The sequence below is a fragment of the Carassius auratus genome, chromosome 4, assembly GCF_003368295.1.
Source record: "Carassius auratus strain Wakin chromosome 4, ASM336829v1, whole genome shotgun sequence".
NCBI classification, from domain to species: domain Eukaryota; kingdom Metazoa; phylum Chordata; class Actinopteri; order Cypriniformes; family Cyprinidae; genus Carassius; species Carassius auratus.
In genome coordinates this window covers 27,576,584-27,604,092 of record NC_039246.1, presented here as the reverse complement: position 1 = coordinate 27,604,092, position 27,509 = coordinate 27,576,584, and the positions used below count along the sequence as shown (strand labels likewise).

General features: G+C 38.6%; 1 protein-coding gene across 8 annotated transcripts; it reads left to right on the top strand.

Annotated features, from left to right (window-relative positions):
- Window positions 1-92: 92 nt before the first annotated feature.
- LOC113064779 (epidermal growth factor receptor kinase substrate 8-like) lies at window positions 93-26,745 on the top strand. 8 transcript variants are annotated; one of them, XM_026235755.1, is made up of 22 exons: window positions 93-261; window positions 9,917-9,994; window positions 11,362-11,423; window positions 12,168-12,218; window positions 12,482-12,549; window positions 13,360-13,521; window positions 14,578-14,727; window positions 14,990-15,072; window positions 15,149-15,285; window positions 15,361-15,434; window positions 16,343-16,469; window positions 16,551-16,639; window positions 16,733-16,807; window positions 16,897-17,045; window positions 19,003-19,159; window positions 19,246-19,277; window positions 20,441-20,549; window positions 20,630-20,770; window positions 22,006-22,225; window positions 23,340-23,523; window positions 24,156-24,288; window positions 25,816-26,745. In XM_026235755.1, exons 2-22 carry the CDS (start codon window positions 9,936-9,938, stop codon window positions 25,927-25,929), a joined length of 2,376 nt encoding a protein of 791 aa, XP_026091540.1. In that variant the 5' UTR covers window positions 93-261; window positions 9,917-9,935; the 3' UTR covers window positions 25,930-26,745. The 8 variants fall into 8 exon arrangements, with proteins under 8 accessions (XP_026091540.1, XP_026091508.1, XP_026091532.1 ...); XM_026235723.1 differs by having other exon boundaries at window positions 19,246-19,376; XM_026235747.1 differs by having other exon boundaries at window positions 19,243-19,277.
- The last annotated feature ends 764 nt before the right edge of the window (window positions 26,746-27,509 follow it).

The window sequence follows — 27,509 nt, the reverse complement described above, 5'->3', positions numbered from 1 at the left end:
AGAGTAATAAATAGACAGAGCTGTCATTAATTCGAATGTCACGTTCACCTGCGCGCTCAGGTGTGATGAGGCGCGCGCGCGCGTGGCGGCGCTGTCGGGTCGCGCGCGGGGGTCGGTGAGGCGGAGCGCGCGTCAAACTCAGGCTCGCGCTCTTCATTTGGTCATTTAACGGAAAACTCAGTGACAGACACCGTTCCCTGCCGAGCCGTGCGTGTTTGTGCTTCTGCCATGCGGTAAACGCGGGAAGAAACACAGAAACAGGTGAGTGTGTGTTTAACGTACACACCACACACACGCGCGCGCGCACTTGTTTGTTATAGATCGCGGTTGTTTTTAAATGTACTCTTTCTTTGTAAACACAAAAACAGCTCGTTCGCGGTGTGTTGTAGCTAGCGTGTATTATTTAGTGTGTTGATCACGGTTCCGTTCCGTTCGCTGAATTAACGGCTGCGCGCGGTAAATACTGTCCCGGTTGCCATGGCAGAGCCGGTCACGCGCACGCGCCTGTAATACTAATGCGCTATTAATGTGTTTAGCCTTCACTAATGCTTTACATTAGTGATCAGATATTATAATTACTTACATCTTTACAATTGTGTTTATATCACTGCTGAGATCAGACTTCACTGATGCATGTGGTAACGTATTATTTGTTACTCATTTAATGTAATGCTTTCTGACTACTTTATTTTTTATTAAGCGTTCTTTTTTTATCTAACTTGGTTTAAAGTTACCACTAAATGTACCATATTGGTATAAAATTCATAAGTCATGTGTAAGTCGCTTTGGATAAAAGCGTCAGCTAAATGACAGAATGTAAATGTAAATATATATATATAATAAAAAAAAAAAAAACAAAGACAGAGAAAAAATATAATCCAACATCATAAAACGCATTAAACATTATATCAAGGTTTCGCAAACTGGGCTTAATTTAAGAACTGCAGTGGGTTTGTGAGTTGACAGAACGCTAATATTTAATCAAATCATAAAAATATTTGTTTACCTTCATGTCTATGACCAAGAACTGACACCAAAGAACTGTAAACATGCAAATGTATCATCACATTATTGAAATATTAACTTCCCCAGAGATACTTCAGCTAAATATTTTAGGTTTGAAGGACAAAAACGTTTGGCAATCACTTCATTACATCAACAAACATTAACAAAAATGAATCCAGGCATGACATATATATACCCAAAGTCTTCCAGGTTTTAAATATTTTGTCTAAAACGCTCTCTGGATATGATGACAGCTATAGCTATTGTTTCATACACAGTCTAATTGCTTTATAAATACACATTTAAGACGAATTCAGGGGGAATCAGTAAATTAAGAGTAACTAAATGCCACTGTGAGAACAACATGTAATCACATGCTCCATAAAAAGTCATTGTAATCTGATTCTAAGCATTTTTTAAGTCCTTCTTTAATGCATGAGTGCTGTCGATGATTTAGCACTTGCTCTGTAGTTCAGAGAAGCTCTTATCTGAGACGGTTCTGTGTAGGGAAGTAAATGGTTAACGGCATTGAGACAGAGCCGCTCTCTCCAGTGAGTTTCAGTTATTGCTGCTATGAGCGGAGCAGGTCCCAGTGCTACGGGTTAAATATGGAGCCCTGTTACATAAGCGCTAATATTTCCACTAATTGAATTGAGTCGTGGTGCTGAGACGTGTTACAGGGTTTAAGGGTTTCTCTAGAGGAGCTTTAACCTGAACGTGAGCTTTCTAACAGGATTGATGAGATGCTCTTCACTAATATCTGAAGCGTTGGGAAACGATTTCAAAGAATGCAATACAATATTGTGTGTTACTCCCTAAAACAAGTTTGTTTTCAATCTAAAAAGTTATATTTTTGATAAAAGCCCTTTTAAAACAAACGTTAAATAAATATACATGCTGAAGGACCGCATGAAGAATAGGATACTTTTTCTATATTCATATAAAATTATTTTTTCTTATTAGCATGGTTAAACTGGACTATTGAAGTTAGCATCACTAATTAAATGGGATTAAATACACGTGTTGTTTAATTGCATCATATTCTGAGTACACATTCCATTGTTTTTATTAATTACGCCGAGATTTAGTCTAGACTACAGTAACGACATCACACACTCACTCCTGATTTCTGTCACCGTGGCAACACTAGAACTGTCAGTCAAGACATGGAAACAAAGTAACTGTTTGAAAAAGTAACTGTAGATTTCAAAGCACTGTGTACTGCATTATAACCAACAGTGTTATGTTAAGACTTGTGCTCCATCATGTTAAAGACAGCAGCTGCGTCTGGGACCATGTGAAACCTCCTCTGGCCCCAGGCCTGGGATTCAGGAGTATTTCTGGATGTTCTCAGCGTTTGTTTTTTGACGTCAGCTGTTTGTTTGGCAGCTCGTTGTGAAGTCATTATGGCGTTTTGTCTCTGCGAGAGAATCTCAGTCGACTGAAACCGAGCTCATAGGTTTGTTGTCACTCAGATTTTTCACTATTGGGTGTTTGGCACATTCACGGAGCTTGTTTGGTGGAGGCTGGAGTCTCTGGAGGATTTCTGCTGTTCTGTGTTGTTCTGCAGTCTTTGTTGGGAGAATTTAGTTTTACTCAATTCCTCTAAACTCTTCAAAATAAAGGGTTTTGCCAACCATTTTGGCTCCAAAGAACCTTACAGTAATACATTCCAGAACTATTATCTAACATTTTAAGACCCTTCAAGTATATTTTGATCTGCCAGATTCTGCCAATGAGAACATCTTAACTTCTCTTATAATGAGAAGTGTTTTCCGTTCCAATGCGCTACTTCTCTGTAGTTTTTCTATGTAAATGCGTGCTAGAGGAATGTGGATAATATCTAGAATATTTCACATCTTGCATCTTTTACAGCTAAAAGATTTAAAAGTTAAACGATTTTTACACGCAGCGCTGCTCATCAGTGTCAGTTCCAGAGCAGTGGACCAATCAGAAGAGTGCGGAGGCGGAGCAAACGTTGCCTGCTTTTGTTTACAGTAGGTTTACTTTACGGCAACATGGTGGAGGAGGCGTTCTGCGCTTTTAAAAAAAAAAAAAAAACCCTCCTGAGCTCAGTGTCTTGTGTTTTTAAGCCCTCAAGTGATGTGCTGATTTTAGAAACTGCAGTATGCGTCGTCTCATTGAGTTTTAAGACGACACGCTCCTGTATTAGAGCGAAACATGCCTGAATTGAGCGAGTTTCGTCCTGCCTTATCTACAGAGTCATTACGTCCTTTATTGTCCTCCTTTCATAGCACAGCTGCTCCTGTGACGACCTCAGAGCACAATGACCTCTGATTCTCTGACTTCCTTCAAGCGAGCGACAATCAGAGCAGAAGTGTCTGAGATACACACGCAGGCTGTGTTTGACAAACAGGTTTCCTAATGAGATAACCAGACTCATTAACTGATCACTCTGCTCTCTATCAGAAGGACAGCAAAACAAACGAGATGTTCAGAGTTCAGAGTTCGTCATGTGAGCGCGTCTCGGCTGTGTGTTCAGGGTGAAATGACCTTCTGATGTTGTGCTGTAACTCTGTGTTCTTTTCTGTCTTTACTATCTCTCTCTCACACACACACACACACACTTACACCCACTCTCTCTCTCTCTCTCTCTCACACACACACACACACGCTCACGTCACAGTCATTCAAAATTTTTAATTTTTTTTAAAGAAGTTTATCTGATCAAAAGTTGTGAAAATACAGTTAAATTGTGAAATATTATTACAGTTTAAAAAACTGTTTTCCATTTTAATAAACTTCAAAATATAATTTAATTATGTGATTCAAAGTTGAATTTTATCAGCCATTACTCCAGTGTTCAAGGTCACATGATTCTTCAAAAATCACTTCATAGTCAGTTTAAATAGAAAAAAAATTATATTTCACAACATTAAAAGTTATTGATCAAATAAATGTAGCGTTGACGAGCAGAAGAGACTTTAAAAACATTAAAAATCATACTGACCCCAAACTTTTGAACGGCAGTGTACAGTGTTCTCTCTCTCTCTCTCTCACACACACACACACACACATACACACACACGCAGTGAGAACTGGATCATATCCTCAGAGTAACAGCTCATTTCACACTCAGTACAGTACAGACTGTCTCTGATGAGTTATAAAGGATCAAATGTGCTTTACTGTCTCCTTATTCACCACAGCCTCCAATCACGACCATGTGTGTGTGTGTGTGTGTGTGTGTGTTCAGTCACTGGTTAATTAGGGATCACAGTTCTTTCAAAACAACAGGAGGAGGGTTGTTTGTGTGTGTGTTTTCATCACTACAGAGTGGAGACAGAATTGTTACCATACGTTCCTAGATATCTGAAAAAAATCTATTATATATATATATAAAATACAGTGGCATCTTTAATAGACTAATGCACAAATCAGATGTTTTCAGATCAGCTAGTGTATTTATATATATATATATATATATAAATCATGGCCAATTTATTGCTTTATATTTGCTTGCACTGTATGTTTCAAAGCTATATTTACTTTAATTCTTAACAATAATTAATTAATTATTAATATATTGATTAATTATTCAACAGAATTATAAAAAAGTAGCCTGCTTATGTAATTTAATAAAAATGCACACACATGTTTTATATAATCGTGATGCATCGTGATTTTATATTGAATTGAATCGTTGACATGATGATCGTAATCTAACTGAATCGTGCTGATTCACACTCCCAGTAAATATCAGTAGCTCTAATCTGATAAATGTGACTATATCATATGAAGATATTACAAACATTAATATCATGAATTTCTGTAAAGCTGCTCTGAAACTGTGTGTATTGTAAATAAATAAAATTTTAAATTTAATTTAAAATTAAAGTCCACGTAAAAAGTGTCGGGGGTGTATTTGTAGCAATAGACAACAAAACATTGTATGGGTCAAAATTATACTTTTTTTTATGACAAAAATCATTAGGATATTAAGTAAAGGTCATGTTCCATGAAGATATTTCCTACCGTAAATATATTAAAACTGAATTTTTGATTAGTAATATGCATTGCTAAGAACTTCATTTGAACAACTTTAAAGATGATTTTCTCAATATTTAGATTTTTTCGCTCCCTCAGATTCCAGATTCTCTAATATTGTCCTCATAACAAACCTCACATCAATGGAAAGATGATTTTAAGCTTTCAGATGTTGTTGCTGTGGTGTCGTCACACAGCTTCTGTTTGATCAGGTTGTGTGTGTGTGTGTGTGTGGTCACTGGACACACACTGTAAGAGCGTCATGTGACACGTGCGAGGCGTGACCTCGGGCGAAGGGTGCGGCCGGATCGGGTTCCTGGAGGTCACAGAGGTCAAGAAGGTTCTGGTTCCACCTGCTCCTGTTTCTCTGCTGCGCGTCGCACCTGTTCCATCTCTACATTCATTTATTTACTCATTCATTTCTTTGAGGTTTAGTGGATAGAGAAGTACATGTGGAAATAAGACTCGTGAATCATCAGCATCAGCTCATCAGTAAAACCTCGATCAGTGACTTCCTCATGACCTCCAGAGATAAGCTCACGCCTCACATTCCAGTCTTATTTTAGGATCAATAAAAAAATTTTTTTTTGCTAATATTAAAAAAAAATTTTTTTTCGTTTTCACTAATTTTGTTCAACTTATAGGTTTTTTGTTGTCAATAAATGTGTAGTTTTACTTAGTTAAAATTGTATTTATTTTAGTTTATTTTAAAGTTATTAAAGTTATTTTAGTACTTAAACTTACATTAAATGAAAATAAGAAATTAAAAAAAAATTTTTTTAAAGAATATATAATAAATTAAGTTTGTTATATATTACATAATAAAATATGTAGTAAAATAATACAATAAATGTCCTTTCCTGGAAGAAGTTCCTGTGGTTCCTTGACCTCCAGCTGTAGGTGGAATGAGCTAATTAAACATTAAACTAACAAACAAAGGTTGTTTTCCGCTGTTAAGTGCTAAAGTTAAACGATTCAATTGACGACAGAAGAATCTGCTGCAGAACCGAACAGATAATGAAGCCTCAAGCTGATGATGTCATGGAGCACCCATGTCTGGGTGGAGCGGAAACCAGGAAGTAGAGCATCCAGTGTAAACACAGAGCAGATGACCTTTGACCTTCTAAAGTGTGTGTGTGTGTGTTTCCACGTCAGTTGTCATGTTGAACATGTGATTATAGTTCACTGAGTCATTTGACTCTAATCAGTGATTTTGTGCTGGACGGTCTAATAGTTTCTATCAGAAGTGTTCATGTTATATCAGAGCGGCATGATCTTCATAAATCTAGTCTTTTCCTTAATCTTTGGACAGACAGAGGATTTCATTGTAGCTTATACAAGAGTTCAGTAAAGCCACTGAATCACGTTGTTACACCAGTTGAGTGAGTCAGTGATTCAACAGTTCAATCGAGTGACTGTGAATCACTTGAATCATTTATGCAACCGATTCATTTAAAAATACTTTGAGCGAGTCATTGAATAATTCATTTAATCGATTCATTCAAAAACACTGAAATGAAACACTTTGCTGTACTTTCAGAAAGTCATTGATTCATTATTTAAACAGTTCATTTTAATGCTTTTTAATGCTGATTCATTTAAGAATGAATCGAGTCTCTTTGAGAAAGTAATTTGAATCATTCATTCATTCAACTGATTTGTTCAGATAAACTGATGCATTGAGGAATGAATGTCTTTGGTTCATTAGTTGTAATCGATTCTCTCAAACACGCTGATTTACTAAGATATTAGTCATTAATTCATTTATTCAACTGTTCAGAAACATTGATTTGTCTTTATGAATGAGTCATTTGAATCATTCATGCAATGATTCCTTTAGGAATCACGAAACGAAACAAATTCACCGAGTCGTTGAATCATTCATTCAACCAAAGATATATTTTCAACAGATCGTTTCAGTCTGATCTCAATAGTTTGAGCGTCTTTCAAACAGGCTGTTATTGAAGGATGAGCCGTTCAAGACTATATCTGACCTCACTTTAGTTTATGACTGACTATATTAAGATAATGTAATGGTTAGGAACCCTATCATTAGCCTGCGAGAAAATAATAAATAAAAGAGAGGGAAACGTTGATGATACGGCCGTCATGTGTGTGTTTGGTTGCTCCAGCGCTGATTGATTGCTGGGTGTTTCTGGGACGCTTCTATTCTGAGTCTTAATTACTGGCTTCAGTATTTCTCCAGCGCTGGAGAAGCAGTGATTTCAGATGAATGCTGAATGCATGTAGATCAGCCGTCTCGTCTCGCCTCGTCTCCTCTGTGAGCAGATTGTAAATGAAGTCCAAACAGAGGAAAGTTTCACGCTTCTCCTTACAATCCCACTGAATTTAAAGTGCTTCCTACACAGACAAACTACTATTTACATACTGTAGTTGTCATGAAATACAGAATAAGATGTGGTTTTGATTCAGAGTGACCTGTGACGTGAGAGATTCACCAGTTGATGTGTCTCAGTTTGAACCATATGTGAAGACTTCATTTTTTTGGACACCTTTGACCTCATATTACATATTACTAAAGGAATTTTTCATATGTTCATATGTTACCTGTGTTGTATTCACAGGCCTTATAAAGATCTTTATATAGCTGTGTTTAATAGGATCAGGGCAGGTTTGTGATGTCAGCTAGCGCTGAGGATTCTGGGTAGACACAGGCCATGAGACACAGAGAAGAGCTAACAGGATTAAAGAGGAATAATGTGCAGCGTATGGATTCACAGAAACACAGTGGAGAGATACTGGGCTTCATTATCGTTACAATAATAATAAAAAACAATAAAAAATACAATAATAATATAAATAAAGTAAAATAAAATAATTATATAAATAAATAAAATAATACAAAATATAAATCAGATGACAAATAAAAAATATATAAATAAATAAAATAAAAAATATAAATGAAATGACAAAAAAGATAAATATATAAAAGTATAAAATATAAATGAAATGACAAATTAAATAATACAAGTAATGTAAATAAATAAAATAAAAAATATAAATGAAATGATAAATATAATAAAATATATAAATATATAACAAATATAATTAAAATTACAAATGAAATTACAAATAATATAAAAATATAAATAAATAAAATAATAAAAAATATAAATAAATAAAATTATAAAAGTTATAAATATAATAATACAAATTTAAATTACATGACAAATAAAATAAAATATATAAATAAATTAAATAATATAAATATAAATAAATAAATTGATAGAAAAATAAATAAAATTATACAAAAATGAATAAGTTAAATAAATAATAATAAATACATAAATAAATGCAATGTATGTTGTTGTGGTTAAGATCCAAATGTAAAACCACTTGTATGAAGGTAAAAAAAGCCTGTTTGTGATGTAAAACAATGGCAAGTCCTGATTTAGAAAATCTTTAACAAACAGACCTGATTTGACAAAGATTGATGCTTTTATATTAACCTGCAGAACTTCTAATGATTCAGCAGACTGCATTAGACTCCAGCAGATTTATGTTTTGATCGTGTAAAAACTGAAGAGGTTTTCCAGAATCTGCGTGTCCCAGCATCCTTTGCGCTGGAGTGGATAATCACAGACCTGTGTGAGTTTGTAAAGCTCCTCACAAATCCTCTTAAAGATTCCACAGTGAGAAGAAGCGGCACATCGTGGAGGCTGTGAACAGGTACGAGTCGAGAGAGAGTTTGTTCTGTGATTCACACAGGTGTGCCATGATTCCTCAGTCAGTGTTTGTTTGATGTGGCTCGTGTCGATCCGTTTCAGACGTGATGCTGATGCGGGAGCAGAAACCTGTCTGAATGCTTCGTTTGATGTGTTTCAGTCGAACAGAAGTGATTCATGTGTGATGTGAATCATCTGATGACAGTATTGATGATAGAAGTGTCACCAAGGCTGTGTTTATACGATCAAAAATACAGTAAAAATTGTAAAATATTATTACAATTTAAAACAGTGTTTTCTATATGAATATCTGCTAAACTATAATTTATTTCTGTGATCAAAGCTGAGTTTTTAGCAGCACATTATTCTTCAGAAATCATTTGTATATGCTGATTTGCTGCATCAGTGTTGATCATTTTCGTGGAAACTTGATACATTTGTATTTTTCAGGATTCACAGATGAATAGAACGTTCAGAAGAACAACATTTATATTTGTAACAACATTTGTATTCGCTCCTTGAGGAATAAAACTACAGTAAAATCCACATTTTTGAACGATTTCCGCTTAAATATTGAGTGTTATCAACATTGATAACATTGTTTTTTGTTCTTGTTGTTCTTATAACGTTGGATCGTAATGCTTCCAGTCTTTTGGCCGGCGGGGGACTGGATGTAAAGCTGTAACTCAGGGTTTGTAGTGGAACAGACTCCAGTCGTCTGACCCACAAACAGTCTGTGATCTGATCAATCATTCATACGGTCAGCAGCTGCTGGACACCATCTGTGTGTGTGTGTGTGTGTGTGCGTTACTCAATCGGCCAGATTAACCTGCTAACGGCCCACACGGGGTTAATTATAGACGTATGTGTGGCGACGAGTGTCTGATCATTCATCATCTCTGAGTTCGATGCACTGAGCCTGAGCTCAGAGGAGAAATAAACCACACAGAAGCTGCTTCCCAAGTTACAAAATCAGATTCACTGATTCAGATTCACTTCTGGTGAGAAAGGGCCCTGACAGCTGACAAAGAGCCCAGCTCGGGTGGCTTCATCCAGCACTGATTACACAACCAGAAAATTTGATCTTTGTTTTGTGATTGTTTCATAAATGAATATGAGTGGTATGTGTGACTCTCAGTCTCTCTGAGCAGTGAGACAGCATTGATGAAGATGATGATGATGACGATGATGATGACGCTGTTTTTATTGTGTTTCAGTGGATGATCTGTGAGCGCAATGCAGAGTCCAGACATGAACGGATTCGCCGGAGTCACAGCGCAGTCTTCACAAATAAAGTAAGCCAAACAATCATAACAACTAATGAGATTAAAAAAAAAAAAAAAAAAAAAAAAAAATGAAAAATTACTTTTTGTATGAAATGATACAGCAAATATAAAAGTAAAACCACCATGTGTTGAAAGCGAATCACTGAATCATTCATTTTACCAATTCATTCAAGCGACGATTCATTCAGTAACTTGCTGCGTCCCAATTTGCCTACTACGTTCTAAAAGTATGTACTTTTTTTCATACTTTTGAGAGTAGTATGCAAGTTTTGGGACACACTACTTCGTTATAACTTCGTCTTTAACGGATGCTCTGTTGCTTAGTTACGTGGATTCTGTCACCTTTTAAACTGCCTGTCAATCATCTTGTCACATAATCGCATCATTTACATTTGCTTCATTTAATTTCCTAACATACTGGAGAAAAATGCTCATGAGAACTGCTCATGTGTTTTCATAATGATGCATTTTAAAAGTTAATGACCAAACGTATCTTTATAAAATGTTGCTGCAGATTAAATATAATGCGGATAACATTAAATAAATGTTTTTTCATCAGTTTAAACATTGATTATTCTCTACCTGTTCGCCAGTCTCGCATATCCGTCATGTTTGTAGTTTTTCAACACTTTTTATACGTGTTTGTAGTTCTTATTGAATCTCTGTTTAACATGCAGTGTGTTGTGGGTAATATTAGCCATTATCTGCACCAATCTGCACCATCCGTGAATCTTTGGGATACTCATTTTAACATACTATGATTTGGGACATTTTGGACGGATGGTATGTGAATAAGGACGCAATCTCTCTGAATGAGTCACTGAATCATTGACTCACTTGATTCATTCAAACCATGGATTCACTCAGTAATGAATCATCGCTGTGTGTTGATCAGAGACTCACAACGGTTCCGCCGCAGCTTTGATTGGATTTGCCAAATTGATCAAATTTGCAACACAGTATTAGTTTTTGTATATTGAGGGGTTGAATCAAATCAATATCACACTTTGCAGTTCACTGAATCACTCAGTTTTATTTATTAGATGGATCATTAGGGTTTTTGGTGTGACTCGAGTGTGATGAATCTGATGTTTTATTGATGCTACCTCTGCTCCTGATCTATTGAACACATTCATTATTGATCTGTCGCACAATTAGTGTGACTAACAGATCAAGTGTCCACTTTTCTCATTAACCCCACACACACACACACACACACACACACTCAGGCCGTGAGAGACTGTGGACAACACATGCATCACAATTAATTCACTAATCCTAGAAGAACAGCAGAGAAAGTGTGAGTATGGATGAGCGCTAGTGTACTAACTCTCTCTCTCTCTCTCTCTCTCTCTCTCTCTCTCTCTCTCTCTCAGCGGTCATGGCTCACTGTCTCCAGATGTTCCTGCCAAAAGGATGGGTGGTAAAGCTCTGTACGGTAAGTGTGTCCCCCTGCTGTCTGCGTAGGGAACTGCAGCGCTGCTGAACCCCTGAACCCTCAAAACACTGTCACCGTGACGTGAAGAACATGATGAAGACCTTTTGTCTGATTCCCAGGAGGGATTCATATGGATATATAACACATCTGAGTCGTATTTCACCACAATAATAATAACAGTACATGTCTATTCAAGTCAAGTGGCTTCATACAATACAGCTTCACGGTAGTAAACAGAAAAATAACAGTTTTAATGAAGCACAATTCATCAGTCAGACTAATTCAATATCAAGCAGCTCTACAGAAGACACTAGAGTCATTAATCAGATTAGTGTTAAATGAAATTAGTTCAATTTCAGAGTCATTATTCAGTTATTTTCAATCAAAATGATATGTTACAATATTTATATGCAGTGCACTCATCAAATTGGGAGGAAAATGTATTTTATTGTCATGAAAATACAGGCTTTGTTTGCTTTACTGAGAGCAGTTTTGTGAAAAAATTGCTTTTTATGGAACGTAATGCGATGTGTTACTTTTACGTTACTTTTTGTCACCTGTGCTGGGATTAATTTTTTTGAATAAGGTGAAGATGTAAGATGTGAGATGTTCTCAGAGTGTGTGTGTTTGTGTGGGTATCACATCATAGCAGAGGTTAAAGGTCACAGTGAAGAAACCTACACGTCAGTCACTGTGTGTGTGTGTGTGTGTGTGTGTGTGTTTTCTCTGCACCGTCGCTCTCAGGAACAGATGGAGTGTATTTCCTCCACACCTCTGCCAAACACAAAAAGAAAGGTATAAGCCGATGTGTGTGTGTGTGTGTGTGTCCAGTTTCTCCTCTCATGCTAGTTTCCCAGCTGAATCTATGAACTCCTCACACTCGTGTGATTTGATGTGTTCGGTTTTGTGCGTCCACATGGAATCTGTTCTAGACTGAGGCTGATCGTTCAGTCGAGCTTCAGAATCACGACAGAAGATGTGAATAACTGCAGATTCCATCTGGACACGCTTGTGTGCCTCTGATGGAGATTATATAACAACATCTGCTCTTTCCTCAGAGCAAAGGAAGAACTACACCAAAAACAGCATCAACAGCCTGACGGACACGTCACAGTACCATGTGGAGGTGAGACACGCATCTCTTCAGGAGATTAAATCAATCACTTCAGACTCCAACTATTGAACACACATAACTCACTGTAAACCACAGCTTCACGGGGCTTATTGCTCTTATAAAATGGTTATTTCATATACGCAGTAAGGTTTCACAGAATAAAACAGAGCAAATAAAGTATAATGATGATATTTATAACAACAGTATTGTTCCACCTAACAATGAAGCTCCTCAGAGTCTGCTGTGGCTGTAACAAAGTGGTTGCCGAGCAACACACAAATGTAAACAAAGGTGTCTGTTACTTTGTAGCGTCAGTCAGCTGTGAACGTGGCTCAGCCAATCAGCATCAAGCACTGGAACTAACCGGTTTATTATATACTCTTATGAATATTTCAAATGCGCTTTTATTTATTTTTTACAACTTCATTTTAAATTTAAAGTATTAGTCATTTTGACATTATTAGTAGTTTCTGTTATTATTATATATGTCTGTATAGTTTTTATTAATCAGTTTAAGTGTGAATTATTTTAGAGCATGAATTTAAACAAATCTTAATTCTAATCCAGACATTTATTTTATTTCAAGTAGCAAAAATGTTTTTTAATGGTTTGAATTTAAATAACTAGATAATGAAGTAAAATTATTTATGTAGCACTTCTCCAAAACAGATTAGTGTTAATGTTGCAAAATTCATGAATTGTGAATTCAGATCAATTCGGTTCAAGTTTTGTTCTCGTCCGATAGTATCAATGCATTTAAACTGATAATATTACTGAATGTTAACCATCTTTTAAAGGGGACTTGACTTTTGTCTCCTGCAGCATCTGACCACGTTTGTGATGGACCGTAAGGAGGCGATGCTGACCATCGAGGACGGCATCAGGAAGCTGCGTCTGCTGGACGCTAAAGGCAAGGTGTGGACGCAGGACATGATCCTGCAGGTGGACGGGAAAGCAGTCAGCCTCATCGACAACGACAGCAAGGTTTGTGTGCAAAATAGAGCGCTGTCGTTTTGTTTTTTTATATTGAGATTCTGGTTCTCTCAAGATTCTGAAGACAAAACATTAGACAACTAAACAAAATCCTGTGTAATTGATGAATTAATGATTCAATGACTCACTCAAGATTCACTGGTTTCATTACTGGATGAATCAGTGTTTTGGAACGAATCTTTTGAATGATTCAAAGACAAATACATTTGAACAGCCACCTACTGGTGTAACAATGTATTCAATACATCTTTATGCGAAGTGTCAAATTACCCTGATTTAATGCATTTTGAAAAAAACACACAGGAATTCATAGGCAGAATCGAAATTAAGTTTCACAGTGGAAATTATGTTATTTAAAGGGATAGTTCACCCAAAAATGAAAATTCTGTCCTCATTTAGTCACCCTCGTGTTGTTCCAAACCAGTATGAGTTGCTTTCTTATATTGAACATAATATATTTTATATTTGAATATATTTTAAAGATTGCTGGTAATCAAACAGTTGGTGGTTCCCATTCACTTCCAAAGTTTTTTTTCTCCTACTGTGAAAGTCAATGGGAACCACCAACTGTGCACCAACATGCAATATGAGCAGTTTTTAATCTAAATTAGATTGTTTTAAACAAAGTAGCGCTGCACTTATGAACTTTAATATGCATTACACAGAGGCAAGATAAACAGAAAAAATACCATCTAAAGCCTTCTAAAGACAGTGATTTCCCCTCAGACATACATTCATATAAACTCCTAGCCCTAAATGAATCGTGATTGTTTAGCATCTCGACCGATTTGAATTGATCTTCAACCGGTTAATCATTACATCCCTAAAATAGAATCTTTTGGGAAATTTCCAGAGCGCAAACACAAATACTCAATGGAGCCTTGACTTAATCAAGTTTTGCTAGTATCCTATTATTACAGTTTTAACTGAAGAAAAGTGTCAATAGTGTGAGTCTCATGCAGAATGTGTGAGAGATGGCAGCCAGGCCTGAAGTGTCTGACTTTACTCCAGTGATGCGTGTATGGGCTGATCATGCGTGTGTTTCAGAACGAGCTGGAGAACTTTCCTCTGGCCTCGATCCAGCACTGTCAGGCCGTGATGAACGCCTGCAGCTACGACTCCATCCTGGCTCTGGTGTGTAAGGAGTCTGGTCAGGGCAAACCGGACCTACACCTGTTCCAGTGCGACGACATCAAGGTCTGGTCTCACTGCTTCACGTGTTTGCTGACCGACAACTACTGAGTACTTGTATTAATTAACTACATGTACTTACTTATAGGATTAGGGTTACTTCATGTAATTTTGCATCATTTATTATATAGTTTTATATTTATAAAGCAAATGCACAAACCCAAATAGGTAATAAAATAGTTATTGCCCTTTGCAATAGTTAAAATGTGCATAAGTAACTGGAATTTAATTGCTGATTACAGTTATATTTATTTTGTAATTAAATCAGGCCAATTTGATCCACATGGACATCGAGAGCGCCGTCAGCGACAGCAAGGGCGGGAAGGTCAAGAAGCGTCCAGAGGTGCTGAAGTAAGTCCAGCGCTTGTGAATTATGAAGATGTCTGTTGCCACGGTTACGCAGCATCCGTTTCTCTGTGTCCATCAGAATGATCCTAAAGAGTGACGGGACCATCCCTCCGCCCCCAGGAGGCCCCGCCCCCGAGCTTCCAGCAGCTGTCAATCAAACGGATGGCAAGAGCCGAGTGGCCAGTTGGACTCCGTGGACCAATGAGCAGCAGGAGGGTAAGAAGAGGCGTGTCTATCATTAACCCTCGAGTTCCTGTTCCAGAGTTTCACTGTGTGTGTGTGTGTCCTCAGATGATCCACAGAGACATTACACAGAGCTGGATGGCTCTCCTGGGATGAGCGCATCGCAAGTGGACAGAGATGTGGTGAGTATTTACACTGATACATCACATCCTGTTCCTGTTCCTGAGAATGCTTAATAAGTCTTAGGAAGCATACATTTGATTTTTTTAATTTCAAGGTTATTAAGTCTTAAAAAGAGTGTGTATGCATGTATGCAGTTATATGCCCCCCAAATGTCCATATACACAGTCATTTTTGCCTGTTTTTGTCTTTTATTTATATCATATGATGTATTTATATCAAAATATCACATGAGCAAAAGTGTCTTTTTCCCAAATATCAGCACAAATGCAACTGTGATATTTATTTTTTACAAGTCACATAAACGATAATTTACATTTTAGACACAACCCTAGTCTGAGCAACACATACATTTGATTGGTAGAGGTTTTTATTCTAAATAAATTGAATTTGAATGCTAGAGTGTGACATAAAAGGTGATTTCTATGCATAAGTATAATAAATTTAATTTGATTAATATTACCCCTTAATAAAAAAAAAGTTATTTTCTGTCACTGTTGTTAATGATTTTTTATTTATCCAGGTCTTAAAAAGCCTTAGAATTAGACTTGTGATGCAACCCTGTGCCAGCCAATGAGACGAGCCCATCACTGCAGATAAACTGGGCCTGTTTTAAATATTTTTTACCGGCTAGGAAACAGTTTTTGTGGAATTGTATTAAATACAGGCAAAAAAAATTGGGGAAACAAACCAAATAATGATTTATTTATTTTTGGGTAAAAATTTTGATTGCAATTTTATAATTTGATAATATTTAGCAGTGGATAAAACACATCATGAAGACTTTCAGTCAGTTTGATGGTTGTGCGAGAGTCATGTTGGTGTTGCAGATGTCTGTCTATGTGCGTGTGTGTGTGCACATGTGTGTGTGTGCCTACAGCAGATTGTAAAATACTGATGTGTGTTACAGCAAATCCTAAATCACATTCTGGACGACATCGAACACTTCGTCACCAAACTGCAGAAAGCCGCCGAGGCCTTTAACGATCTCTCAAAACGCAAGAAAACCAAGAAGAGCAAAAAGAAAGGACCCGGAGGTAAGCATCTCCACACATCCTCATCATCCTCATCATCATCAGTGTGTCATGAGCGTGTTTGCTGTGTATGTCTTTAATCAGAGGGAGTTTTGACGCTGAGAGCTAAACCTCCATCTCAGGACGAGTTTATCGACTGCTTCCAGAAGTTCAAACATGCCTTCAACCTGCTGGTGAGTGACGTCGAACAGGTTACCATCCCAATTACAAACATTAGAAAATTTCATTTATATGATCTGTGATGTGATTATTGATTGACATTTCAGGGGAAGTTGAAGAACCACATTCAGAACCCTAGTGCTGTGGATCTGGTCCACTTCCTGTTCAATCCTCTCAGACTGGTGCGTCTTCTGATCATGTGTGTGTGTGTGAGTGTGGAACAGTTGTTCTGTCAGACTGACGTTTGTGTGTGTGTGTGTGTGTGTCTCAGGTGATCCAGACGTCTGGAGGAGTGGATCTGGCTAAAAGCGTGATCGTTCCTCTCCTCACCAGAGAAGCCATTGACTTCCTGCACGCGGCGGGTTCGGCGGAGGAGAGACACTTGTGGGTCACGCTGGGAGACGGATGGACCAAATGCAGGTACTGAAGTGTCTCTATTAATAACAAAACTGACCTATAATGAAAGTTTCATAGAACACACTCAAACAAGATATAAAGCAACCCATACCTAAATTTAAAACCTAAAAAAATAACCGACTGATGTTTACATTTTTACAGAACAAACACAACCGATATTTAATTCTCCTAACCGAACCAATGTTTAATTTTATACAGAACAAACACAACCGATATTTAATTCTCCTAACCGAACCAATGTTTAATTTTATACAGAACAAACACAACCGATATTTATTTCTCCTAACTAAACAAATGTTTAGTTTTATACAGACCACAACCGATATTTTACTCTCCTAACCAATGTAAAAAAAAATTTACAGAACAAACACAACCGATATTTAATTCTGCTAACCGAACAAATGTTTAATTTTATACAGAACACAACCGATATTTAACTCTCCTACCCAATGTTACATTTTTTACAGAACAAACTCAACCGATATTTAACTCTCCTAACCAAACAAATGTTTAATTTTATACAGAACAAACACAACTGATATTTCATATTCCTAACTGAACAAATGTTAAATTTTTTACAGAACACAACCGATATTTAATTCCCCTAACAGAACAAAAACAACAGATATTTAAATCTCTTAAATGAACAAAAACAGCTCGTATTTAAATATTTGAACAAAACAAATATGACCAATACTTTAACATCTTATTAGAACAAAACTGATATTCACGTTTCTTAACAAAACCAATCGATATTTAAACATTTTAACAGAACCGACCGAAATTTAAATCTCTTTACTGAACAAAACTGACGATAATTCGGTCTCTTAATAGAAATGTCACGGCACGGTAATTGAACAGTGGAAAAAAACGGGTCTGTGTCCAAGTGCGGGAAAGACTTCTCTTAATAAACAAAATACCAACAAGGCAAAACAAAACGGGTTCAAACTAGATGACTAGTAAACAACAACACATACATAACTAGAAATACACTAGCACTCGAAGTACAAATCACAATTAACAATAAGCATTTAATTCAGCCAGGCAGAGTGGTGAGTGAGAGGAGAATATATAGTCCGTGACAATGGGCACCAGGTGTGTGTGTGTGTGTGTGTGGGTGGGTGAACAGGTGTGTGGAGTAAAGGTAAATGATTTTTGGATAATGGGAAATGGCGTCCTCTGGTGGTGAGAGAGAGAAACACCGGGTCCAGGCTCATGACAAGAAAAAGCTCAACTGTCATTTAAATATTTTAACAGAATGAAATTAACTCACATTTACATATTTTAACCAAAAAAACCAACTTCTATTTAAATCTCCTAACTTTTAACAACTGATGACATTTAAATCTCTTAATTGTCTCTGAAAGCACAAACACATGTATGAGTCTCTGCTGAACCGATATAAGTGCTAGACAACACTATAAATACAATATAGCTAGGCAGACGAACTCAGAACGGTTACGATAACCCAGGTTTAAATCGTGCTAAAATGTATTTGATTTTGATGCAATATTTACACTGAAGCTCGCAGGCGGCTATGGTAAGAGGCATAACATTTCCTGACCAGGCACAGAGGAGCCAATCACAACACACACTGGCCCAGCTAACCAATCACAGCACACACTGGCCCAGCTAACCAATCACAACACACACTGGCCCAGCTAACCAATCACAGCACACACTGGCCCAGCTAACCAATCACAACACACACTGGCCCAGCTAACCAATCACAGCACACACTGGCCCAGCTAACCAATCACAGCGCATTTGGTATTTCAGAAGGTGGTCCTTTGTTTGATACATAAACTATTCGAGCCGTTCATCCCAGACTGGAGAGAGAGGTGCTGTTATAATGTAAAATATGTGAAACATAATGTGTTTTCGAACAACCCAGTATGAGAGCCTGCTCTAGTACACCCCCCAAACACAATCAAGTTCAAGCATCTTGTCTCGTGTGTAGGTTGGAGTGGCCAAAGGATCACCCGTTTCCTCCGCACACGCTGTGTTTCCGGGACGGCTGGGAGCCGCCGGTGCTGGTGTCTCGTGAGCAGGACGTGGCTCAGCTGGCAGAGACGCTCGGTGCGGCTCAGAGACCCGTGGACAGACCTCCGCTCGACGTGAGACGCTCTTTCACCTTTAACACTTACAGTGTGAAGCTGTGAAGCACTTGTTGACGTGAAAGTGTTTTCTCTCCTGACAGCAGCCGCTGGTTCAGGACTTCCCCGGTGCAGACGGGTACGGCTACAAACACACCTCTTACAAGCGCTTGCACCTGCTGGAGCCGGACACGGCCGTGGCTGCTTTTAAACACGCGGTCAGCCGTCATGTAGATAGGTAAAACCCACCTGGGTACGAGCGACCGCACCGCACGCCCTGGAGAACCGGCTCAGTGCAGGCTGCGCTTCTGGGGCTGTTCTGGGATCAGCTGTTCTGCTTCTCTAAACTCTCAACTCTGACCTGAACTCTCAATCTGTTAAAACCTCCAGGTTTCTGTCATCTGATGGAGTAAAGTCTCTTCCCGTCTCGTTCTTGAGCTCTGAGACGCTCCTCCATGGCGGCAGCGGTCGGTCAATAACTACATTCATCTGTAGATTCAGCATTTAAAGAGAGCGAGCTTGTGTTTAAGAGATTTCGCTGCAAAAACTAACGTTGTTCATCAGTGTTTTTGTCTTGTTTTGCAGCACAAATATGTCAGCATTGTTAAACCAAGACACGTTTACTTGAGAAGCAAAATGACTTCAGAAATATAGTGAGGGGAAAACACAAACAAAAAACATTCTTAGTAGATGTTTTCCATATACTAAATGCTGATAGTTATGCTAAATGCTAAATGCATTATTTGTTTTTTGTGCAGTTTCAGATTTTAAAAATGGTGCTATATAAGTAAGAAGCTAAAAAAGTACTTGCATGATTTAATGCTTAAAGGTTTTAAATTAAAGTATTGCATTAAAATTTAAGTATTTGAAATATTGCAATTTTAATGCATTTCATTGTGGACCTATTCCTCCAACTTGTGTAAAATAGACTTATTAAAGGAAATGAGTGTGACATGTTGTTTATTGTTAGTACATTTATTAATAATAGTGTAATAAATCTAATAAAAGTCCAATGCACACTTTTGACCAAATCTATGCTGTTTGCATTAACAACTAGTTTGATCAAAAACACACACAAGGGTTAAAATAAGACCAAATATCTGCCAGTTTATTTTTCTGAGCCCATTAGCAAATATACTTGTTCTAAGCTCAAACTCAATTAGTTTTGAATATATTTCAGAAAGCAAGGCAAGAAAACAATGTCTGAAGTCATTTTGCTTCTCAGTTAAATGTATCTTTTTGTAGTGAAAAACGAGGTGATTTATTTTTATTCCTGGAGGTTCATTGACTCTTTCTCTTCAGGAACCCAGAGGCTCTCAGCCGGACGCAGAGGAACTTCGCCAAATCCAGATACGACTTTGTGGCCAGAAACAACACTGAACTGTCTGTGATGAAAGACGAGGTGGTGGAGGTACGTCACATGATGATGATGATGATGATGATGTCAGTGTGATGTCTGTCATCTGACGTGTCGATCTGATTGGCCGTCAGGTGCTGGATGACAGGAAGCAGTGGTGGAAGGTGCAAAACAGCTCGGGGGCTATGGGATATGTGCCAAACAACATCTTGGAGATCAGCAGGGCAGTGGACATGACGGGCCGCGGAGAGCCCATCTACAGCCACACCATACAGGTGACACACACACACACACACACACACACACACAAGACTTCTGTCTGCATGCTTCAACTTCACTTTCATTTCATCTCATTATTTTGCCATCTGTTCATCTTAAAGCTAATGATGCCAAAAAAGGAATTTGAGTTGTTTAAGGTAAACTGGAGTGTGTGTGTTCAGTTTCTTTTGATTTCCTGCCATTAGTTCAGTTTATCTCCCTCTGTGTATGTGTGTGTGTGTGTGTGTGTGTGTGCCTCCTTGGGGACAAATTTGTACACAGAAGTGAGTTAAACCTAACAAAACCTCCTGTTAGAGACATCCTCATTTGTAAAAATGTTATAAAAATTAGTTTTTCATGAACTGTAAAAATGCAGCTTTGTTTTCTGCTAGAGTTAGTGTGTTAGTTAATTAGTATTTATAACTAGCTGTAAATAAAACAATAGATGTCTGTGAAATGACTAGTAAATGCATGTGTGTGTGTTATTTGTTGGATTGTGTGTGTGTGTGTGTGTGTGTGTGTGTGTTTGGGATTGTGTGTGTGTGTGTGTGTGTTGTTGAATTTAATTTTTGACGTCACTCTTCATTTTTCTCTCAAGCAATTACTGGGCGAGTTAAATGAGGTAACTGGATTATTTTGTCTCACAGTCAGTGAAACCCCTCATAATCAACAATCTCAGGATGTTTTTCATAGAGATCTGTCTGTGTAGAGGCCAGCTAGACTTTATAACTATTAATACAGTATAAATTATGAACTACTGTTACTCTGTGTGTTAGGGGCCTTTCACACAGAACACGTCATGCATCTAAACTTGCTACTGTAAACAACGCTTGCCCCGCCTCCAGGCTCTTCTGATTGGACTGTTCTGGAACTGACATTAATGAACAGCGCTGTGTGTACGTGTTTAACTCTTTTAACTGTAGACGGCATCTTAAAAACACTGCGCTCATGTGAGAGATGCTGCAGAAACACAAGGCATGAGTAGTGGTCATGCACATCAGTATAGTACATGTTTATATAGAAACACAAAGGAGAAGTAGCGCATTGGAATAGAAAAGCGTGTTCTGTGTGAATGGCCATTTGGAAACCTCATGCAATCAGCTCATCTGATGTCCAAGCAAATTTGATCATGTGATTACAGCAGGTGTGCAGGTGAACTAAATCTCGAGCGTTTCAGCATTTCCTGTGTGAACAGGAAGTGCATCAGTTTGAGGTCAGTTCAGTGACTGACTGTGCTATTTGTGCCGTTCAGAAGCAGCGCTCAGATTATGTGCCCAAACCAGCGGTGACTGAAGCCCCACCCACCCCAGTGGCCCCGCCTCCTCCCGCCCCTCTGCAGATCCCCACCCCGCCACTGCTGCCCGCATCCACCCAAAAACAGGACACACCAGCGGCCAACGGCCAGCAACAAAACGACAGCGACGGCGTGACCATGAGAGATCATCAGAGAGAGAGACCCGCGCCCGCCAGCCGTACGCACACACACACACACACACACACACAATCAGCACATATTCTAAAAAAGAAGCCATACTGGGCAAATCGATTAAAAACATTAAAGGGTTCATGAACTGAGAAACTAAAATTCCCTTGATCTTTTGACATATGGAGGTCATTCATTGTACTATCAAAACATCCTGTAATTTTCAGAACTCAAAACTTTGTCTAAAAACAGCTTGGAATGTTATGATGTATTAGTGTGGATAAGCCCCGTCTCCACAGAACATCAACACTTGCTTCTACATCACTGCCTGTTTAGCCCCGCCCACCAATTCTACATCACTACCTGTTTTCGATTCTACATCACTGCCTGTTTAGCCCCGCCCACCAGTTCTACATCACAACCTGTTTAGCCCCACCCACTGATTCTACATCACTGCCTGTTTAGCCCCGCCCACCAGTTCTACATCACTGCCTGTTTAGCCCCGCCCACCAGTTCTACATCACTACCTGTTTAGCCCCACCCACTGATTCTACATCACTACCTGTTTTCAATTCAACATCACTGCCTGTTTAGCCCCGCCCACCAGTTCTACATCACTACCTGTTTAGCCCCACCCACTGATTCTAAATCACTACCGGTTTTCAATTCTACATCACTGCCTGTTTAGCCCCGCCCACCAGTTCTACATCACTGTCTGTTTAGCCCCTCCCACCAGTTAAACATCATTGCCTGTTTAGCCATGCCCACCGATTCGTGCATGTAGTTTACGAGAGAGCCGAATGCTCAGATCAACGCAGAAACCAAACGTTAAAGATGCACTGACACAAGACGCTGTACAGTGCAGTTTTAGAAAAACAGTCTTTGCGTCTCCTTCCTTCTGATCCCAACGTTAGGAAACAATGGATGAACTTTATTTTTAGTGAGGAATCCTCCACGTCTACTAAAACAGAGTGTTCTGATGAGGGGTTAAAAACAGGACAGAAAATAGCCTGTTACTTCTAAAAACTACCTAAAAATCTTGATAACATTATAAGTGGACCTCAGAGAACAGTACAAAATAAAAAAACAAAGGCAGTTCATGAGCCCTTAATGAAAAAAGTCATAGACACACACACCTGCAGCATCATCTGTGTGTCTCTCAGGCCGGAAGTCCAACATGGAGGAGGTTCAGGACGAGCTGATGCACAGACTGACTCTGGGCCGCAGCGCTCAGAAGAAGTTACAGGCTCCGTCTCGCTCCTCCAGCCTGCCGGCGGTCAACATCACCTTCGACTCCACGCCGGACGACGTCAAGGCCTGGCTGCAGCTCAAAGGCTTCAGCGAAGCGTGAGTGACTCATTCATCAGGGTCTTAATGAAAAGTCTTTAACATACTTTGGTTCAAATTTCTCAATGGTAGAGTGAAAATTTCCCTTTTTAACTTGTAAAAATCAGTGAGCGGTTTCAGTGCATGTTCCTTTAAATGCTAATGAGCTCTGCTGACCCCGCCCCTCTCCTCCATGGAATGTTCTCATGAGTCTGTTTACTTTAGGCACTTGCTAATTAGCACATTATTAGGAAAAGGAAATTAACAAATATTCATTAGCAAACCTTATACTCCTCCTGAAAGGGGAAGCTGGATTATGAATGATTCGTGCATAGACGCATTAATGTAGATCGGTGCGCATTCCCTTCAAAAACAAATGCAATCCACTACATCTTCATGCGGCTCAGATGTTGGGAGTGAATGACGACTGATGTGTTCATTATTAATCGCTCAGGAGCCATTCCAGTCTACAGCTGCTCTAGTGGTGAAACAATAGTGGACTGATTACAGTCACGCAGGGCGGAGCTAAAGTCAAACTCTAGTGTCAATCAACAATCGTGGGAGGGGCTTGGGTCTGTGTGACCTCAGGCATCTGAGAATAGCTCGATGTGAGGAAGATGACCCCTTCAAAGCTGTTGTGGTCTGTTCTGCAGGACTATCAACAGTCTGGGAGTGCTGACCGGCGCTCAGCTCTTCTCTCTGAACAAAGACGAGCTGAAGACCGTTTGTCCTGATGACGGAGCTCGGGTCTACAGCCAGATCGCCGTCCAGAAAGCTGCTCTCGAGGTGAGTCCACTTCTTCAGCTTCTCTGATTTCTCTCTCCATTCCTCTTTCAACTCTTCTGTCCCAATCCAAATGTCTCGGACCGGATCACATCACATCAAACCGGTCAACTAGAAAGTGATAGCAGAGTAGTGCTCCCTAAATCGAACCTCGAGTCTAAATAGTTTGTGTGCTGATAACTTCCTCAACTCTGGCAAGAGTCGCTTTGGTTTTTCTGTGGTGTGTTTACTGTCCGCAGGTCTTCTTCTGACGCTCTCATGATCTTCACGTGTAATCCACGTTCCTCTGAAGGTACTTCAGTATCGTAGCGAGGCGGCTTTGCTCGGTTTAGTTAACCCTTCATTAACCAGTTCCTACTTAGAGGGATAGTTTAGAGGTTCTTTCTCAAAGAACATATTTTTAAACAAATATTGTGGGACTTTCAAAAACAGTTTGATTCCCAACAACATTCAAAACATCTTCTTTTGCGTTTAAAAGAAGAAAGAAAATCAGGTGTGAAACAACTTGAGTGTGATTAAATGATGACAGAATTTAGATTTTTGTTTGAACTGTCCCTTTAAATTGGAATACGAAGTCAGCACGTAGCTAGTTCATAACTAACTCTGTACTACTAGTAATAGTGTCATCATTCAGCTCAACGTTTGTTCTCATCTGATAGTCTCAATGCAATAACAATTATTTTTAAACCCTCCTAAAATAAAAAGTTTAGTGGCTTCTCTCATAGTTAGAGAATAGATGCTTTCCCAGAATCCCTCAAGCGCCGCTTTACTCGTCCTTCATTGTGAATAGATATCGAGTCAAATCGTGGAGTTAGTCTGACTCACTCAAATCTAGCAACTTTTTCTTCCAAAAGCACCAAGCAACAAGTGTCTCAGACAATACGAAGGCATGCTTTTTTACAAACCGAAGATGCTTAGAATAACACACATCACGTGAATTGAGTTAGCGACTATTTGCTATTGTTGAATTAAATAATAATGATAAATAAATGTTCATTTATGATACTCTTTGTTAGTAGCTTGTACCCGAGATTGTTGATCAGTTAGTGCACTGTAAGGAAAATGCAAAAGATAATAGTAATTCTCCAGGACATTATCCATTGTAACGCTGTAACCCAAAAATTTAAACACTTGTGTAGTTAAAATAATTTTATGTATAATTCTGTAGCCTATTTTAACAGACTTTTCTCAGAGTGCAGAACATTAACTACTTAAAACACTGCTTAAAACTGTTGTAAATGTGATTTTATAGTTAACTATCTATACGTACATTTTTTTGTAGTCATACAAAAATGTGTAAGTGTTAAATAATTCAATGCATTTAAAAATACAGTGGTTTATTTTTTTATATTATGTCATGCATTTTATTTTACAAAGAAATCTAAATGAACATGCATGCTGTGATTTGATGTTGTGACAACTTTGCATCATTTAGCAAGTTTTAGCAACAAATCCCGGTTCCTTTAGCTTGGTTCTCTGCGAGTGATTTGGGAACGCCAGTGTGACTGTTCTCCGTCTGTGTGTCTGTAGAGGAACGCCGCCTCGGAGCTGCAGGAGATCATGAGGAGACGACAGGAGAAGCTGGCCTCGGCGGCCGCGAGTGACTCCGGCGTGGAGTCCTTCGATGAGGGGAGCAACCACTGACCCCTCTCTGACCTCTGTGACCTCTGACCTTTTACAGGACGCCGCGGAGCGCGCTCAGTTTGCTGCCGTGATGCGCCGTCGTCAAGAGCTCTTGGACCCGTCTGATAACGGAACCGGATCGGACGTGGACGAACACTTTTGAAAAGGCTTTTTTTTTTACGTTGTTGCAGCGTTCTTTGTAGGTTCCTGTGAGAACGTCAGAGCAGTGTGTAGTCTAGTGCCATCGAGTTCTGCCTTCATAGTCCAACATCCTGGGAAAATTCATATATATATATATATATGCAGTCATATTGTACTTTTACTGCTTGGACAGAAGACATCTGTTAATATTCCCGCAGGATTGACTGGGTCTTGGACCAAATATCATTTACTCTTGTTCCTCACAGACACTTTTGTATTTATCAGCTGCTTTGAATGTATGGGGAGATGTATGGGTAATTAGTTTACTAGCAAACAGAAGCTAGTTTTGTACTGCCAAAAAAAAAAAAAAAGCTTTATGGAAATGAAATGTCCGTTTCTGTAAATCTGACGTTTGTTGCATGGATTATTTGAGCTTCACAAGAACATGTGACCGGTTTTGGGCCAAAATCCTCTTGTTCCTCTCTCTCTCTGTAGATCTCATTCTAATGATGATATACTGATGCCACCAGACCTTCTGAAATATAAATGACTTCTCGTAAGCATTGATGATTTTTTTCTCTGTCCCAGTAATGTGACTGATGTTTGGCCAAATCAATCTCTGGGTTCAAGGTTTCTGTTTAAACACGAATGTAAATATAAAGTGTGTGCTGAATAAACAGAATCACGTGACCTTTGTGTGTTGCGTCCATGAAAGTGATTTAGTAGAGAGGGGGCGAAATTAGGTTTTTCAACATCAGTAAACCTGAAGGAATATACTCAAAATCCCTTTTATTAAAGGTCCCGTTTTTCGTGCTTTTTTGAAGCTTTGCTTGTGTTTACAGTTACATGTGTTCATGTTTCGCATGTAAAAACACAATTCACCTATCTGTATACCGCTGTTTTCACTGTCATAAAAACAAACTGATGACTTCCTTGTTCTATAAAGCCCCTCCTTCAGAAACACGTAACGAGTTCTGATTGGGCGAGCGGTTCCTGTGTTCTGATTCGACAGCAGCTGAGCGCACGCGGCCCTCCTCGAAACGCGATTGGACTAGTTTTGGAGTAGTTTTGAGAAGCAAGTGGGCAGGAGTATGTGCTTTGTAAGAAATGTATACTAGAAAGGCAAGAGTTCAAGAATCAGCTACGGGAAATAGGTATATTAGAATATAATGTTAAAAATATAGTAACATATGGAAATAATGACCAAGGACAGAGATATTTGTTTAATTTTCTAAGGAGAACTGGACTGGAAAGAAGAGTTTAAATAAAAAAAAATGTTCAACACTGGATGCCGACTGTCGTAAAAATCCAATGAAGAAGAGCATGTGCTGGAGATGTGTTTATAATCACAGGAGTGTTTTTACTGACGAGATGCGCATGAAAATCGCATTAAAAATTTTTGCACAGCCCTAAAATCTAGTTAACAAAGCTAAACAGCGTTGCCCTTTGTGTAATAAATT

Bases quoted from the DNA above. Each gene is read 5' to 3' on its own strand.
- LOC113064779 (XM_026235707.1), top strand. From the start codon at position 9,936: ATGCAGAGTCCAGACATGAACGGATTCGCCGGAGTCACAGCGCAGTCT. The intron at 11,424-12,167 runs GTAAGTGTGTCC...CGTCGCTCTCAG, and splicing joins GGGTGGTAAAGCTCTGTACG to GAACAGATGGAGTGTATTTC. The intron at 12,219-12,481 runs GTATAAGCCGAT...CTCTTTCCTCAG, and splicing joins TGCCAAACACAAAAAGAAAG to AGCAAAGGAAGAACTACACC.